The sequence below is a fragment of the Heliangelus exortis genome, chromosome 6, assembly GCF_036169615.1.
Source record: "Heliangelus exortis chromosome 6, bHelExo1.hap1, whole genome shotgun sequence".
Taxonomy (NCBI): domain Eukaryota; kingdom Metazoa; phylum Chordata; class Aves; order Apodiformes; family Trochilidae; genus Heliangelus; species Heliangelus exortis.
Window position 1 is genome coordinate 37,031,340 of NC_092427.1, and position 15,244 is coordinate 37,046,583.

The window sequence follows — 15,244 nt, forward strand, 5'->3', positions numbered from 1 at the left end:
AAGGATTTTTATAGGGTTATAAATTACCAAGTAGTAGTAAAATTAGGGGAAAAAAACCAAAAAATACCTCGAAATCAATTCCTCCTACAAAGATGCGATTTGGAATAACTGTTCCAGCCCTTGGAGCACTGGTCAGGTTATTTAAGGGCACCGGTGACTCAGTGTTGGGAGATGAAGATAAAAGTTCTGTTTGCGTCTGATTTGTGATCTGCTGATTGAAAGAAAATATTTCCAAATGTTTTCAGTATCTTAGGAAATGTAAGCCACTAAATAGAAAACTTCTCAACGGCAAATGCTGAACGACTGACCATTAAACACTTATTTTTATTCAGAATGCAGCTCGAAGTCTTTCAACATAAGCTTAGTTCTAAGCAATTAAGTGACTTAGTGGATACACTATGGGCTGAAGTCTTCCACAACTTTCTGAATTAAACTTTTAGGGCCCAACCTCCCAGTTTCAGCTCCTCACTTCGCAGAGCATCCTGCTGTAGGAATCTGTTTCAATTATTAATTCTATTTCAGAGATTTACACCTCCTAGAAACTCCCTGGTTTTTAATCCATATGGGAAGGACCTTTACAGCTCACCCTGTGCTCCCACACCCATCTGCAATGCTCTGCTCTCTGCAACAGCTTCAGCTTGATTTTTCAAGTGCGAAGCACAATTAATTCCGCCACATAAAATCAACAAGCTCGTTACCACCGACTAGAACAGTACCTGAAGTCTAATCTTTTGATTCAACACTCTCTTGGTCAACAAGCACAGTGCACAGTGATCCAAACAGCAATTCCCTCTGCAAAAGAAGGACCCAATTGCTCTACCTCCAGTGAGGGAATGCAGTACAGTGGAAACTTCGTGGAAACTTCATGGAAACCAATGTTTAGTGCTCTGCCTAATGTTTTAACTTCCACCAGGCTTAAAACTGTGAATTGTGAAACAATACAGGCTTGCATGTCACTGCAAACTAACACTGCCCTGCATAGTGGTTTTGCTGAGACAAAACTACAGACACAACTTGCTGTTCAGGGAAGATGCAATTTTTGAGAAGTCTGCAGGACCCAATTCCGTGAGAACAAACTTGATAAAATACTCTGTTTTAGTTAGTGGCCAGCCAGGGCATCATGGTTTCCATAGTGATCAAGGACTTCAGCAGTTCTGAGCTAGGCAGGTGCTGGGGTGAGAAGGAGCAAAGCTCAGGGCAGCTGATAACACCACTAATCCATGCCACAAATGTCACTGTCACTATAATCTAGAGGTCCCAGCCTTCAACTTCTCTTTGGAAAGGAATACAAAATAAATGTGTTTTTTTTTTTCCTTACCATTGTGCAAACCTTCAAATCTGTAGTTAGGACTAACAAAACTCCTGCCAGCATGTCTTAAAAATAGAAAGCTACTGCACTGAGCACAAAGTTATTTCACTTCTTGAAGTATCCAGATCTCTTGGTCTCTCAAAAACTAGATCAGAAAGTAAAGTACTCTTGAACTACTCTCCTCATAGAATCCCCCTCTCATTTACATTGTGTCTTACTCTCCAACTTTTCCTCTCTCACTCACAGGAGAGCATTTTCTTACCTCTGCCTTTGAGCATTCTTGGGTAAAAATAAATCCCTTACATTTCAGAGAAACAACACAAAAAATAAAGGCTGACAGTTAAATAACAGTGACAGACAGAAGATCAATAACGATTAAGGCTGTTAGGGGAAACAGTTACACTTTTTTGCCCTGCAGTCCTTCCTAGGATTATGTTCCATTTCCTCAGCTACCTGTAAACTAGTACTGTTGAGTAATGGGTTAATGCCATAGTTTTGGATCCCTTAAGGACAATAAATCCAACTTAGTCCATGCCTTTTTAAGTTTCAGAAAATAAAAAAATTCTTTCTGAATTTACTAAAACATGTACTTAGGGCTGAGGAAAACCCCGACCTGATCTATTCAGGAAAGTATGGCAGTCCTCTTACTGGGAATACTACCCTGGAGCAGTACCTAACCAGAGAAAGCCCATCCAACCAGAAAAAACACCCGACCAAAATAAACACAAAACCCCAACACTTGCAGGCCAAGAACAGTCATAGTCCCCATAGTTCCAAACACTTTAGAAAGAAGCAAGTTTTCTGCCAAGAACAAATGCTGAGGGAGAATTAAACAGGTTACTGTAAACACTACACCAATTACTATATTCTACTTGTATCACCATCTGGGCATTGTGTACAGCACTAAAATACCTGAATTTAACTGTAAAGTAACGATTAACAGTTGACTCTAAAGCCAAAATACATGCCTTACCTCAAAGCTTTCAAATTTCATTTTCTCCATGCAAACTTTTCAGATTTATTAAAAAAAATAAACAAACCACCAACACCCCAAATGGAAGAAATGATGAGGAATTAAACACAACGCTTGAGAACTCCCAGTACGGTAAAACCCAGTATTTTTAAAAACACTAAAATCTGAATTCCAACGCTTAAATCTGAATTCCAACACTAAAATCTTGATTCCAACAGCTCTCTCAACATCGTTTCCCATGCTTAATGCCAGTGTAGCAAGGAAAATACTAAAAATCTGTGCTACCAGCATGACAATTGCCTAATCGTTTGCTTCTACAGGCTTTCAAACTCTTTTTTAATCGTTTTTTCCTCAAATCGCACGGCTATCTATTTCATCAGTATTTTTACGGGTTATTTAGCCTATTTGACAACGCCTCTTGACCAGAATTGTTAAATTTTTCATTTTGACGTTGAACACCTCAACACACCACCCCAACGCTACAAAATCCCGCTGATTCACCCCAACCCTGACCTTAAGCGACCCCTCCTATTTTTTTTTTTTTTTTTTTTTAATTTTTTTTCACAGCCCATAACGCCACAAGTTAAACACCCATCTTCCTCGGCTACCTCATACCCCGAGGCAAGGGGGGGACCGGGTTACCACAACTCGAAGCCACCACAGAGAAAATGGCGGCAACCCAGGCCGGGGAACGGGGCAGGGCCGCAACCGCCACCGCCGCCATCCCGCGCCGCTCTGGCGGGGCAGGCCGCACCTCTTCCCCCGCTCCCTCCCTTCCCTCCGGAGGGGCTCCCCCGCACCTTCCACCGCCTTCCTCACCGTGCTGTCGGGCTCCATCCGTCCCTCGCCGCCTCGGCCCCGGCACGCTGCCGGCACGCTTCGCCCTCCCCGGCTCCGCCTCGACGGGCGCCCGTAGAGAGGACGGCGGGGAAGGTACCGCCCGGCGCCGCGCTCGGGGGCGGCTGTGAGGGAGGGAGCGGGCTGGGGCAGGGTGGGTGGCGGGGGAAGAGGCCGGGAGGGGACGGGGCAAACCCTCGGCCGGACCCCTCCGGGAAGACAGGCCCCTCCGCCGCGTCCCGCTCCTTCCCGGAGCGCCGCCGCTGAGGGAGCAGCCGGCCCCGGGTTCCCCGTCACCCCTCGCCCCCCCGGGGGAAATCGCCCCCTCCTCAGATCCGCGCCCCCCTCAGATCCGCGCCCTCTCCTCGGGGCTTCGCCTCCCCTTAGCGGGACCCCTGCGGCAAGCGAGGGGCCGGGGGTGCCTCTCCCTCCGCACCTGCTCCGCGCCGTCCCTCACCCCCCACCCCCAGCCCCGCCTCAGGGCTCCGGGGGAGCTGCCCGGGAGCTGCCGCTCACACCACCGCCCTCGCCCCGCTGCCTCGGGAGAGGATGGCGGGTGCTGGCTTCGGGGTCAATCCGGACTGGCGAGCCCCGGCTGCTGCCCACCGGCCCGCCTGCCCTCCCCGGGGGTACCGTGCGGCCGGGGAGCCCCCTCAGGGGGATGGCGGCCGCAAGAGGAGGCCGCGGGGACCCTGGAGGGTGCCCCAAGGAAGGGAACGTCCCTCCGGGGGTATCCCCACCGCCTTCAGTGGGAGCTTTTATCCTCTCATGTCCTTACGGGGTGTCCCCACCACCTTCAGGGTGGGGATTTTATCCTTTCGGAGAGGAAAGCCAGGTCACCAACCTCACCTCTGCCCAGGCCTCAAGGGGAGGAAGGTGAAACCCCCCCAGTGAGGCTGTTCCCCGGGTCTGACTCGCTTGGAGGGGTCAAAAGAATTGTTTAAAGTTACAAATGTAAAGGTGAAAAGCCTTCCTTCGAGGAAAAAAAGCTTCCTGAGGTTCCCAAAGAGCCTCTCCAGTAGACAGGCTGCCCTGAAAATAGCTGGGGACAACCTTAGAGATGTGACTTGTGGTTCACTAGCAAAGAAAATAATGCTTGTGACCACTCCTTGAAATATTCTGATTTTTTTTTTTTTTCAGCCCTTACTGCTCTGCAGGAGAAGCACCAACAGTAACACTTGTGTCAGGGGTAAGTCTGTCCACTAAATGTCCACATTATTTCACCCTGTGCAGATTGCCCTAGAAATAGCTCTGCTGCTGAATGGGTCTGAGGAAAAAAAAAGCAAACAAACAAAAAAAACCTATGAGTGATTTCAATGTCAAGCTTATAATCACTGTGCTAACAGGGTATAGCCTGGCAAAAATGCTTGGTTTGAGGATAGCAAGAGCTGGAATGCAGAAAAGTGTGTACCAGGAGAACCACCCCAGTGGGAAAGCTGCTTGTCAAAGGGATCAAGCATTCACAGCAGCTCAGCCCCAAAACACAGTGTCAGGATCAGTAGAGGGTCAATTCATCATTGGCTACTCTCCTGTTTTACTTTTTAAGGTGCTTTAAAATAAAAACTTCAAAGATAATTATCTCAATAACATCTACAGTAAATGTGTTTGGAATTCAAACCTGTCTTGTTCAAGTTTGCCTTATACAAATTACACTGATCCAACCTGAAATTAACAGCACTTCCCATATAAATGACATTATTTAACTCTAAGTTTAGGCAGGGGACAGTTCTGGATTCCTTACAGGATCCTACACCGCTCCTTACTCTCGTTTCATTATCTGCCAGCTTCTGCAACATTATCACAAGGAATAAAAAAAAAAAACAAACCTAAAATACACTTTCAAATAACTCCGTGGGTTAATACAGAATAATATAATGCTTGACTTTCAGTAGTGACTTCTTTTAGCTGAGAAAACTGTATAAATGTAAAAGTAATTTCAGCAGAGCTGATGAGATTTTGAGGAACAGTTATTTTGTATGATTACAGAACTCTGCTGAATTGCATTCATTGGCTTTTATGAATATTTATCAGAGAGTAAAAAAGCTTACCCTGAGAACAGCACTACATTCTAATGATGTGAGAGGTAGAATAGGCCTCATATCTTCATTTGGAGAATCTGGAGGCAGAACAGTTGAAAGAATAGAGAAACATTCAGAGACATCAAAGTGTACTTTGCATAATTTTAATTGTTGGGTCTTCTACATTACATCTCCTCTTGAAGTTAAAAAAACACCTAAATCTGGGACATTTACATTTAAAATAGGACTTCTGCAGATAAATGAGAACGATGGAGCTGGCTTTTAGTCTGATAATTTAAAAACTGGAAACCCCAAAATGCAACACATCTACAAATTGACCAAGATTACTAGCAAAGCTGCCAAAAAATGTTGCCATGAATATGGGATTGAAGCATTACACCAGGAGTTGCTGGGCTGCCCTGGCTCTGTGTGTCTGGTTCATGACAGGAACAGAGGAAATCCCTCTCAAAGGAAGTCAGGAATGTGCCTGTTTTTCCTGACTCTGCACGTCAGCAATGTACACAGTGTGAAATCATCTCTCCTACTGCTCTCTCCCACAAATTAAGAGGCATTGCTGGACAAGGACAACAGTCTGACAGTGCTGGTGCCTTTTGTCCCTTTTTATAGGATCAGAGGAGGTCGGAGGCTAAGTGAGGGATGATAAATTGAAAAAGGCAAGAGGGGAAAACTGGGGGAAATTGGCCTGGGAGGAGAAAGGAGGAGAAGAATTCTCCAGGTACAAAAAGACAAGCTTGGTTTTATGAGTAATACAGAGCCTGGCAGCAGGCTGCTGTTTCACTGATTGATTTCCTGACCTGCTACCTTTTTTGCTTCTACTACTTACACCTGTAGATAATAATCCTGGCTTCCCTACCAGCAACTTAAGATCCTTTCATGGAAATACAAGCATTAATATACTGTTGTCAGACAGGGAAAGCCAGACTGTGCCAGATGAAAGATTACTTACTTCCTGCTCTCAATTTCATAAAAATGTATCCTAGCATGTAACTAAACCTTCTGCCTCTGCTGCATGGACTCTATTACAAAAATAGGTGATTTACAAAGATGTGGACACTGATTTGTCTCATGAGCTTGGGAATGGATTCTTTACACCTTGAGCCTTAACCAGAACAATCAAAAGCCAAGAGCTCTTACGTATTTGAGGATTTGTAAGGAGGCTTTCTGAGAGACAGCAGTGCTGGGAAGCAAATGATGGTGGCACTGAATACAAAAATTAGTCAGTGCCATGGGAAAAATACACAAGGAAATGATTTCTTTCTGGGAAGTTTTCCTTGTATTCAAACGTGTGGGTGTTTTTCCTCTGATATGATATTTCAGCCTCTTACTGTTCCCTTTCTTGGGTTAGCTGGGCACCTTTCCCTTCTAAATGAGCCATGACTCCTCACCCCACCCTAATTTCCACCATTCTCTCTGCCCTTTGGCTCTACCTCCTACTTTTGTTTCTGGTTGCCACCAGAAACATGCAGCCAGACACCAGGCTGCATCCTCATTCAGTCCACCTCCTATCAACTATACTCTGGCTCACTTCCTTTTGCCTCTCTTGTCCCCTTTTTCTCATCATAATGGCAAATCCAGAAGCTCATCATTCACAGGAGAAAGGTAGGTGGTAGGTTAGTTATTAATTGGAAATAATAAATGTGTCTACTGAGAAATCCTATTCCTTTACATAATATAAAAGCATAGTTCTCCAACTAAACACCATAGATGTGTGTCACATGGAAATATTAATAGATCAGCAGTTAGGTGGGTGAAGAGAAAATTATCTGACTCCTCAGTTATTTTAGTGTAGTGTGACAGTCTCAATTGGCTTTTCCTCTCTGTTTTACCCTACTGTTTCTTCTAGTCAAAATTTAATGCTTATCCTGGCTTTGATAAATACTGGGGTTTTAATATTCTTGTAATTGTTTTGTATCCTACATCTTTTCCCAAATATTAAATTCTGCAGGCAGAAATAAACAAGAAGCAAAGATTATAAACAGTTGACATGTGTTATGAAACACAAGTGGGGAAAAAAGTACTTGCAAGTAAGATAAAGTACCAGGCTTTGCTGGAAGTGTATGGATCTAAGTGTAATTTAATAACACCTCTATCCTACCACAATGCTAAAGAGGTCTTCTTACAAGGTAGAGAGGTTGGTCCCTTCCTAATTCATTTGAATTCACTCCTTTCCTAATTAATTACATCACTCCTATTAGGTTATTTGATGCTTTTCCTCACATTGTGTTGTCAGAAGCCCCCAGGAAGAATTCCAAATGAGGAGTCTCTTCTCCTTTTGGTCAGGCTACTGAATGTTCCCTCAGTGGCCCAGGCTGCACAGGATTAACTTGTTTATGACCAAACCTAGCTGAGCAATGCAAAATCTTTCAGAGAGTTAAGTGGCAGTTTTTGTGTCAGATTAATAGGCAGAAAAGCTTAAATACTGACCAAATTGCCTCCATGTCCTTACCTGCTAAATAAGTACAAATATGGCTACTGCTGACATTGCTAGTGATTATTTTTTTTTTCTGAGGTGGCAAGATGAGAGACCATAAGAGTAGCTTTTAATTGGGATATAACCAGAATGTTTTCTATCCTCAATAAAAAGAATTTTTCAATAACAGCTATTTTAGCAGGTATCCCCAGCAGCTGCAGTTTGTGATAATCCAAATGTTCCCAAAAAAACTGCATGGAAACACACTGCAACCAGGTTGCCACACATCTTTTTAACACTGAACACATCCATTTAGCTGGCAAGGATGAGAAAGGCAGTGACATAGTATGATGGCATCAAATTGTACCTGTTACTAAATAATTACCAAGGAAAGGGGGAATCTAATCACACTGTTCATAGCAGTTAACAAATAAGTTCATGTAGCCTGAAAGGCAGCAACAACTACAGTCAGGTTTCTGTGCATGTGTCACAGCCAAAGAAATACTCAAAGCAATGATCAGTAGAGTTAAAAGGAGCTCTGTGGAAAAAACAGTCATTGGAAAATGTTCTCATTAAGTGAAATTACCACCTACCTTAAACTAGAGCCATTATTATTAAGTATCATTAGGTGTGAATAAGAATTGATCTTTAAGGCTCCTCCAAATCCTCAAGACAATTTATTTTATGCTGTATACAGCATGCCTTCTCTTTCCTCCCCTAAATTTAAGCAACTAGGAACTGAAGATGGAAAAACTTGAGAAAGCTTCACTATCATGCAATGAATAAACTCTGTTTGTGTTCTGCCTAGGTCTTGGCACCACTTCTGGGATTATCTGATGCTGTCCCATCAAAAAGCTTATTTTCAGTTTCTTTTTAACTTCCCAATCTTCAATCACTTTGGCCAAAAAAGCTGAAGGGTGTATGACTTGTGTTGGGATTCTTTGTTTATCTAAGGGAAATGGATTCTTGCCAAACCTCTGCCCTTGAAAATCAGAATAAGAAAACAATGGGGTTTAAATATTTATAAAACCAGTGGCTTTTAAAATCAAAGATTATGACCTTCTGACTATAGTTGTTTTATATTGACCTAAAATTGGCTTTTTTTTCCAGCCTAAAAGCATAAGAATAGTTTTTCAGGCAAAATGTGACTTGATGTTGTCTTGCCAAAACCTGAGTGAAGCTTAGCAAAAAATATGTTTGTATAAGTAAATTCTATCAATAAGTTTTTTTGTTGTTTGTGTTTTTTAAATGTCATATTCAGCCTATAACTGCACACACAGACACACAGAGACTTAAAAAAAAATGACTACCTTAAGGAATTACCTAGCAATACATTTTCCCATCAATTGCTGTGCATAAGCATCATCAGTTCTAAAATGGATTCTGATTTGCTGTCACTGTGAATGCATCCCTGAAGAAATTACTGCTTCTTCTCTCTCTGTCTTACCTGGTCTTTCAAATCCTGACACAGGAAAAGATGTCAGTTTTCAGACTCCATCAGCTATGGGCAATTGGTACAGGAGCAGCACTTTCAGCTCCCAGCAGAACACTTGTACTTAAGAGCTTCCCAAAATGCTCTGTCTGGGACTGAACTACTGGTTTGTGTAGGCTGAACTTCAGCACAGCTCCAAGACTGTATTTTCAGCTGTTTTCTGACAAAAAATACACCTACTGAGGAACAATTCCATGCCTTGAGGATGGAGTAAGTTGACTGTACCAAAAAAACCACATTAAAATGGATGCTGCAGGCACTTGCTGACTCTTACATTCAGGCAAACACAAATAGCTGCTGTTTTTTTTTTAATCTATCATCTTTCCTTTCTTACCTTGAGTGAATTCCTTGACTGCTCCTGAAAATCTGTCCCACTCTTTTCTCAAGTAAATGTAGACAACATTGCAGTGTCTTTGTACATCAGGTGATCTTAAAAATTAATATGGAAACCTTCTAAATACACTTGTCACCAGGCAATCTTAATTTTTTTTAACTTTCTAAGCAAGCACTTTTAGTGTAAAGCTTACTTTTTTTAACTGTTTGGTTTTTTTTCAATGAAATATGAAAAAGTGTCAAAACCAGTTGCTTTTTTCCCCTCAGCATTTGTGGGTTTTCACATTTATAAACACAAGCAGATTACATATGGATGCCTCAGAAGCATCCAGAGATCCATAGTCAGAAAAATAGGTATAAAAACAGTCAACCTGTTATTCTCTTCTGGAGAGAACTTTAACTAAACTCTCTCTTAGCTTTGCCATTCCAAACCCTCTACATCTTGTGGACAGAGCAAATTCTGTGTTCCCTTTAGGCTTGATGTTTATGAAACATAAAATCTGCAGGTTTCCTGTAGAATCTTTTCAGTAAGACTTTAGGTGTCAAAGGCTGTCATCTAAAGTGAGAATTAAATGATTTTTAAACTTCTGATCTCAGAAGACAAATGTGTCTGACAACAAATACCTCTCTAATTTGAGGTGCATAAGACACCTCCTACAAAGGATAAAATTCTTTAGGATGTTACTTGCATCTGAGAAAGGATAAAATTCTTTAGGATGTTACTTGCACCTGTCTGTGCACCAGGCTACATACAGTTTCCTGGTGGGTGCAGCAGATTCCAGCTCTCAGACTACTTTTCTGCTCCCAAATAATTAAACTGGTGGTTAAACTCTGTATGATTTCACCAAATGTATGGAAAAGCTGCAATATAATTCCATGTGAAGTAATAATACCTTCTGATAACATACAGCATGGTAATTACCTTTTCCTTTGTCTTTAAACTTAAATCCTCTTAAGTCAGTCTGCTTGACAATATGTAGCTGTGTATCCATAAGCTTTTATTACTCCTTTTTTACCTCTCTCCTTTTTTATTACTCCTTTTTTACCTCTTTTTACCTCTCTCTTACCTTTTACTCTCTTTTATTACCTCCTTTTTTACCTCTCTCTCTGTGGCAATGACCTGGTGTCATTTCTTCCTCATGTACAATGCAGGCTGGGGTTGAGCCCTCCACCAGTCTTTTCCTTCCAGTATTTTTTTAGATAAATGTTTCTTCAGTTTGAATATTTTCTACCTTCTTTTAGGCTTGCTTATTTTATGCCTGTCTCACTGAAAAAAAAAGAAAAAAGAAAGAAAACAATTTGTATAAATGTAAAGACATTTTTTACATCAAATTTAGATGGAAGCTCATGAAAATAATAAAAAAAAAGTTTGTGGTATTTAGATCTGTCCTCCAGTTAGCATTGTGTGTTGAACGTGATAAATGCCTTGGTAACCTGACAGAAGTTCTGGGGGTTTTATGTGGAATTATAAATCTTAGATATTTAGTATAGTGAGTGTATATATATATATTTCAAACCCTTTAAGGGGAAATTCTGTCCTGTAGCTTGGCATTTGTTAGTAGCTAATGGGATAAGGAGATTATCTTGACTGCCAGCAGGTGCCAAACACATTCATTAGGAAATAAGAAGCCAGACAGAAGTGAAATTTTTCCACTGCCTTATTGCATTTCAAGCAAATTTTGAACAATCTCACATTTCCAGCCCCCCTCAGCCCAGCTTTTTCCTCTTTTTTCACCATTTCCGTAGAACCTTTTTCTCACCTCTTGACTCTTTTCCTTTTTCCTGGGCTGTTACCCCTGCTGCTCTCCCTTTCCCCGGGCGGAGGCCGGTTCTTTTCCTCCTCTTCACATCCCGGTACCAATCCCGGTGCCGGTCCCGGTTGGTCCGCGGACCCCTCGGTGCTGAGCGGGAAAGGAGCCGCTTCAGTTCCCGCCGCGCCGCCAGGGGGCGCTGTTGGCCACGCGACGGCGACCCCGTAGGGGCCGCGCGGGGCTGGGAGTGAGGGGCGCGGCGCGTGCGGGCCGCCGGTCTCGCGGGGAAGGGAGCTGAGGTAAAAGGGCGGCAAAAGCGGCAGCTCCGCCCGATCCGCCGATTCCCGGGATCATTTTCAAGCGAGGGAGCCGTCCCGAGGTGAGTCGCGTCTCCGCCGTCCGTGGCGACATCCACCCCACTCCCCTCACGTCGCGGACGCGCTCCGGCTCACCGGCGGCTCTCAGCCCCGGTACCGGGGGCCCCGAGCGCGGCGTTCTCCTCACCACCGGCCCTATTGATGGCGGGGGCAGCGCTCCCTCGCTAACCCAGCGGCCTCCCTGCCTCGCCCCGGCCGCTCTCCTCCCGCGAGGGTCTGACCACGGAGCGAACCCAACACCTTTTCCCTCACACGCTCTTTGTATCCCGAGGCGGGCGCAGCCCTAACCTCCCGAAAACACGCGTGGGAGAGCATTCACGCGTCCCTTTCCTCACACCTCCACCGGGCAGAGGGGACGGGCCCGTCCCTTACGCTATGAGGGGCGGCGGGTGCCGGCGGGTTCCCCTCGCGCGCTCCCTCACAGCCCTACCTGCCCCGCGCCGCCCTCAGAGCCCATCCAGGCGTCCCGCGGGCACGCCCCCACGCCGTTCCTATTGGCCGCCGCCGCGCCCACCGGGGGAGGCCGCGGCGCTGATTGGCCCGGCGGCCCGTCCGTCAACTCCGCCTGTCAAAACACGCCCGGCTCCTGTCACAACAGAGCGGGTGCCGCCGCCGCTGCCGCCGCACTTCCTGCGCGCTCCCCTCCCGCCCCGCTTATCCCCCCCACCCCCCACTCCCTCCAACCCCACCTCCCACCCCCTTCCCGACACTTCGGGCCGTTACCCTCCCCGCTCCCTCGGCGGGACCTGCGGGGAACGGAGATGGCTCCTCCGGGGAAAGTTGGCGCGGCAGCCGCCGCCGCCGTGCCGTGAGGGGAGCGCCGCGGGGCGACGTCCGTCCGCGTTTCTGCCCCCTCACCCCTCCAACCCGGCCTCTCGGCGGCACCGGAGAAGTTGACAGCGCTCGGCGGGGCGATGGCAGAGGCTGTCGGCAGCAAGGAGCAGCCGGCGGCGGGCCGTGCCCCTCCTGACGCCGCTCACCGTGCCGAGGAGGAGCCCGAGCCCGCTTCGCTGGACGCCCCGGCCGCTGGCCGGAGGCGGGAACGCCGTAGCGGCGTCTCAGCCGTCGGTACCACCGAGCGCTACCTGACACCGGCGGCACCGCCCGACCCCGACGCTTGCCTACTGGAAGCGGCCAAGGCCACCCCGCGGAGGAGCAGCATAATCAAGGTACGACCTGGGGAGTCCCCGCCGCCGGGTTGTCCGGGATGGAGCCGCCCTCCGGTGCGCCCCTTCCTGCGGGGAGCTGGGGAGGGCGCGGGGGGGACCCTGCGCTCCGGTAAAGCCGCCGCCCTGCCGGCACCGAGCCGGGGTGCCGGAGCTGCGGCGCCGCAACCCTCCGGAGCCCTCCGGCGACAGGCTCGGTGCCGGCCCCCGCGGCTGCTGGAAGGGTGTCCCGGGGGAGCGGGCTGCGGTGGGGTGCTGTCCCCGCCGCCGTTGAGGGGTGCCGTGAATGAGAGAGCGGGACAGCTTCCCGCGGAGTTGCAAAGTTTTTGTGTAGCAGCTCGTATCTGTTGGTGTTTAATATTTATGAAGCACCTGGAGGCAGAATGGATAGCCGCGATGGTTTTCGTTGCTTTTGAGTAGCAAAATATGCAGCGTCACAAATTAGCAGAAGGCGTGTTTGGGGGCTGAGTGCCGTACAGATTGCTGCGGAGCAGCACCGTGTGTTTAACACCCTCAATGTGAAATTAACAGGTCGGCGTGCTCTCGAAAGCCTCCGTCTTTGTTACAGTGGAGTAAGGAAAATCGCCTCGTGATTGTGTTCATCTGTTGGGTTTTTTTCCTCCCACTTTAATTTTTAAGAAGAAACTATGCGGTTTCGAACGAAACGGTATCTCCTTGCGAGTACGTGGGCTAATCGCTGGTTTCTGCTGAGACGATGAATGAAGTCTCCTGAGCAAAGTTAATTTGGCATATGGTCACACGTGATCCTCTTGTAACGATTTGCACTTGGAAGGCATCCGGTTAGCAGTGGAAAATGAGACTTCGCTTCTGTAAATGTGTGAAAGCGCTGGGCAGAGCTCTAGCTCAAGGCAAGAAGCAAAGAACACATGCTTAGCGCTTGTGCTATCCATTCAAAGAGGAATGGGTAAACAAAACGTTTGCTTTTTGCATTTTAAAGCTTTAGCTTTTAGAGGAGGCCCGAGGTAGTTACGTGCAAAAGAGCTTGGAGGATCCTTTGAAAGTTCCACCTTGAAATATTAACCCATTAAATCCAACAAAGCATTGAAGCGTGGCTTTAGCCTTCTAAAGCCATCCAGTGAGTGTTGAGGGAATGCTTCCAATGTAAGTGCTTCACTATATCAGGACTGGAATTCTGCAGGTGTTCTGGTATGGGAAAGGTTTTTTCTGTTGGAATTTTGTGAATGTTTCAAAAATTGAAAATCTATAAACTTGGGTTTAAATTGAAGAGCATAAAATGTTTTTTTACAGAGTGGACCAATTCTATGTGGTAGATATGTTTTAATGTCACAAATGGCAGGGGTTTTTAATAACCAGGCAGCATTTTCACCAGAGGTTGGTATTCAGTAATACTCTTAAAAGTGATAAAAAAGTAGCTTCCAAGTGGGGATATTTCTTGAGATACATCCTGGGATGGTGTTTATCAGCAGAGAGATTTCTGATAAGAAAATATTAATGTTAATAAGGAACTGGTAAGGCCTCACCTGAAGTACTTGGTAAGCTCAGGTTCCTGTGCTTAGGAATGGTGCATTCAAACTGGAGCAGGTGCAGAGCAGGATAACTGGGATGGGCTGGTCAATGGATTGGATGCTGTGTGAGGGACAATCTGATTTCTGGGTTAGCATTGCCTTTAGAACTAAAGATGTCTCTGCATAGATGCAGTCTGGATAATAAAAAAAATATTCCAATATACCCTGCAAGGGTCTGGAATAGACTATTGATAGAATAACAAGTACTGTAATTAATCATATATTTAGTTGTTAAGCTGATTCATTAAATCAAATAATATGAATGTGCCTGATAGCAGGTATTTGACCTTGAGAATTTGCACCTTGAAAGCATGCTGTTGGGACCCCAGACAGACCATCATGTTTGTTTCCCCACAAGGTTGTCTGAGGGGTAAAAGAGTTTGGAATCACAGTTTTCCTTTGACATTATTATACCTGTGAAAATGGTAGATACTTTTTGCTTGGGATAGGAATTAAATGATTTATCTGCATCTTTCAGGAATATCTGATGTCCTAGGAAATGTTATTCAAGTGTTAAATGCAAATATTAGTTGACATTAAGATTAAAAATAAAACGAAACTTGTTTTACTTTCCTGCTTTTTTAGGACTTGAGCATGCAGGAGTTACGTTTAAACATTGTACCTTCTGCTGGGGAATGCATTTAACAGTGTTTTATTGTGTTTATTTTACTTTAGGAAGTCCATATCTTCATATAATCCAGAGTCAGAATAGTATTCTGTTGCTTTCTTTAAGTTGATTTTACCAGCTGAAAAATTGGATTCAAGAAGGCAAAAGTAGTGTTACTGTCAGGGCAAGCTCTTATTCTGCAGAAGTTGGAAACGCTTGGCTTGTTTGCCCATTTTTCTCCCAGCATTTAGAGGCATACTTTAGACATGAATGGTCTCACTGAATTAAAGGAAAAGTTCAAGTTCTGTGGCTTCAGATGATCAAAGTATACTTGTAACAGCATTTTTTCCCCAGCTATCTTTTAGAACTCTGCAAGTTTCAAGGTTAGCATCTGAGAGCATAA

The 15,244-nt window shown here is 45.3% G+C and overlaps 2 protein-coding genes across 11 annotated transcripts in view; one reads left to right on the top strand and one right to left on the bottom strand.

The window, feature by feature from the left end:
- Positions 1-10,401, bottom strand: part of BOLL (boule homolog, RNA binding protein) — a 28,017-nt gene extending 17,616 nt beyond the window's left edge. For 2 of the 10 annotated variants that reach the window (XM_071747888.1, XM_071747886.1), the window contains exons 1-3: positions 10,316-10,401; positions 5,168-5,235; positions 68-211 (exon numbers count right to left, since the gene is read on the bottom strand). In XM_071747888.1, coding sequence (XP_071603989.1) covers positions 68-211; positions 5,168-5,235; positions 10,316-10,385 — 282 coding nt within the window. In that variant the 5' untranslated portion in view covers positions 10,386-10,401. Of the gene's footprint in view, positions 1-67; positions 212-2,282; positions 2,761-2,890; positions 2,932-3,101; positions 3,597-5,167; positions 5,236-9,394; positions 10,085-10,134 lie in introns of those variants that run through there. The other 8 variants (XM_071747890.1, XM_071747887.1, XM_071747893.1 and 5 more) reach the window with 8 other exon arrangements.
- Positions 10,402-12,112: 1,711 nt separating this feature from the next.
- The window catches only part of PLCL1 (phospholipase C like 1 (inactive)), a 152,327-nt gene continuing 149,195 nt past the window's right edge, over positions 12,113-15,244 (top strand). The window contains exon 1 of the mRNA XM_071747897.1: positions 12,113-12,690. Within this exon, the coding sequence (XP_071603998.1) occupies positions 12,436-12,690 (255 nt within the window). The 5' untranslated portion in view covers positions 12,113-12,435. The remainder of the gene's footprint in view (positions 12,691-15,244) is intronic.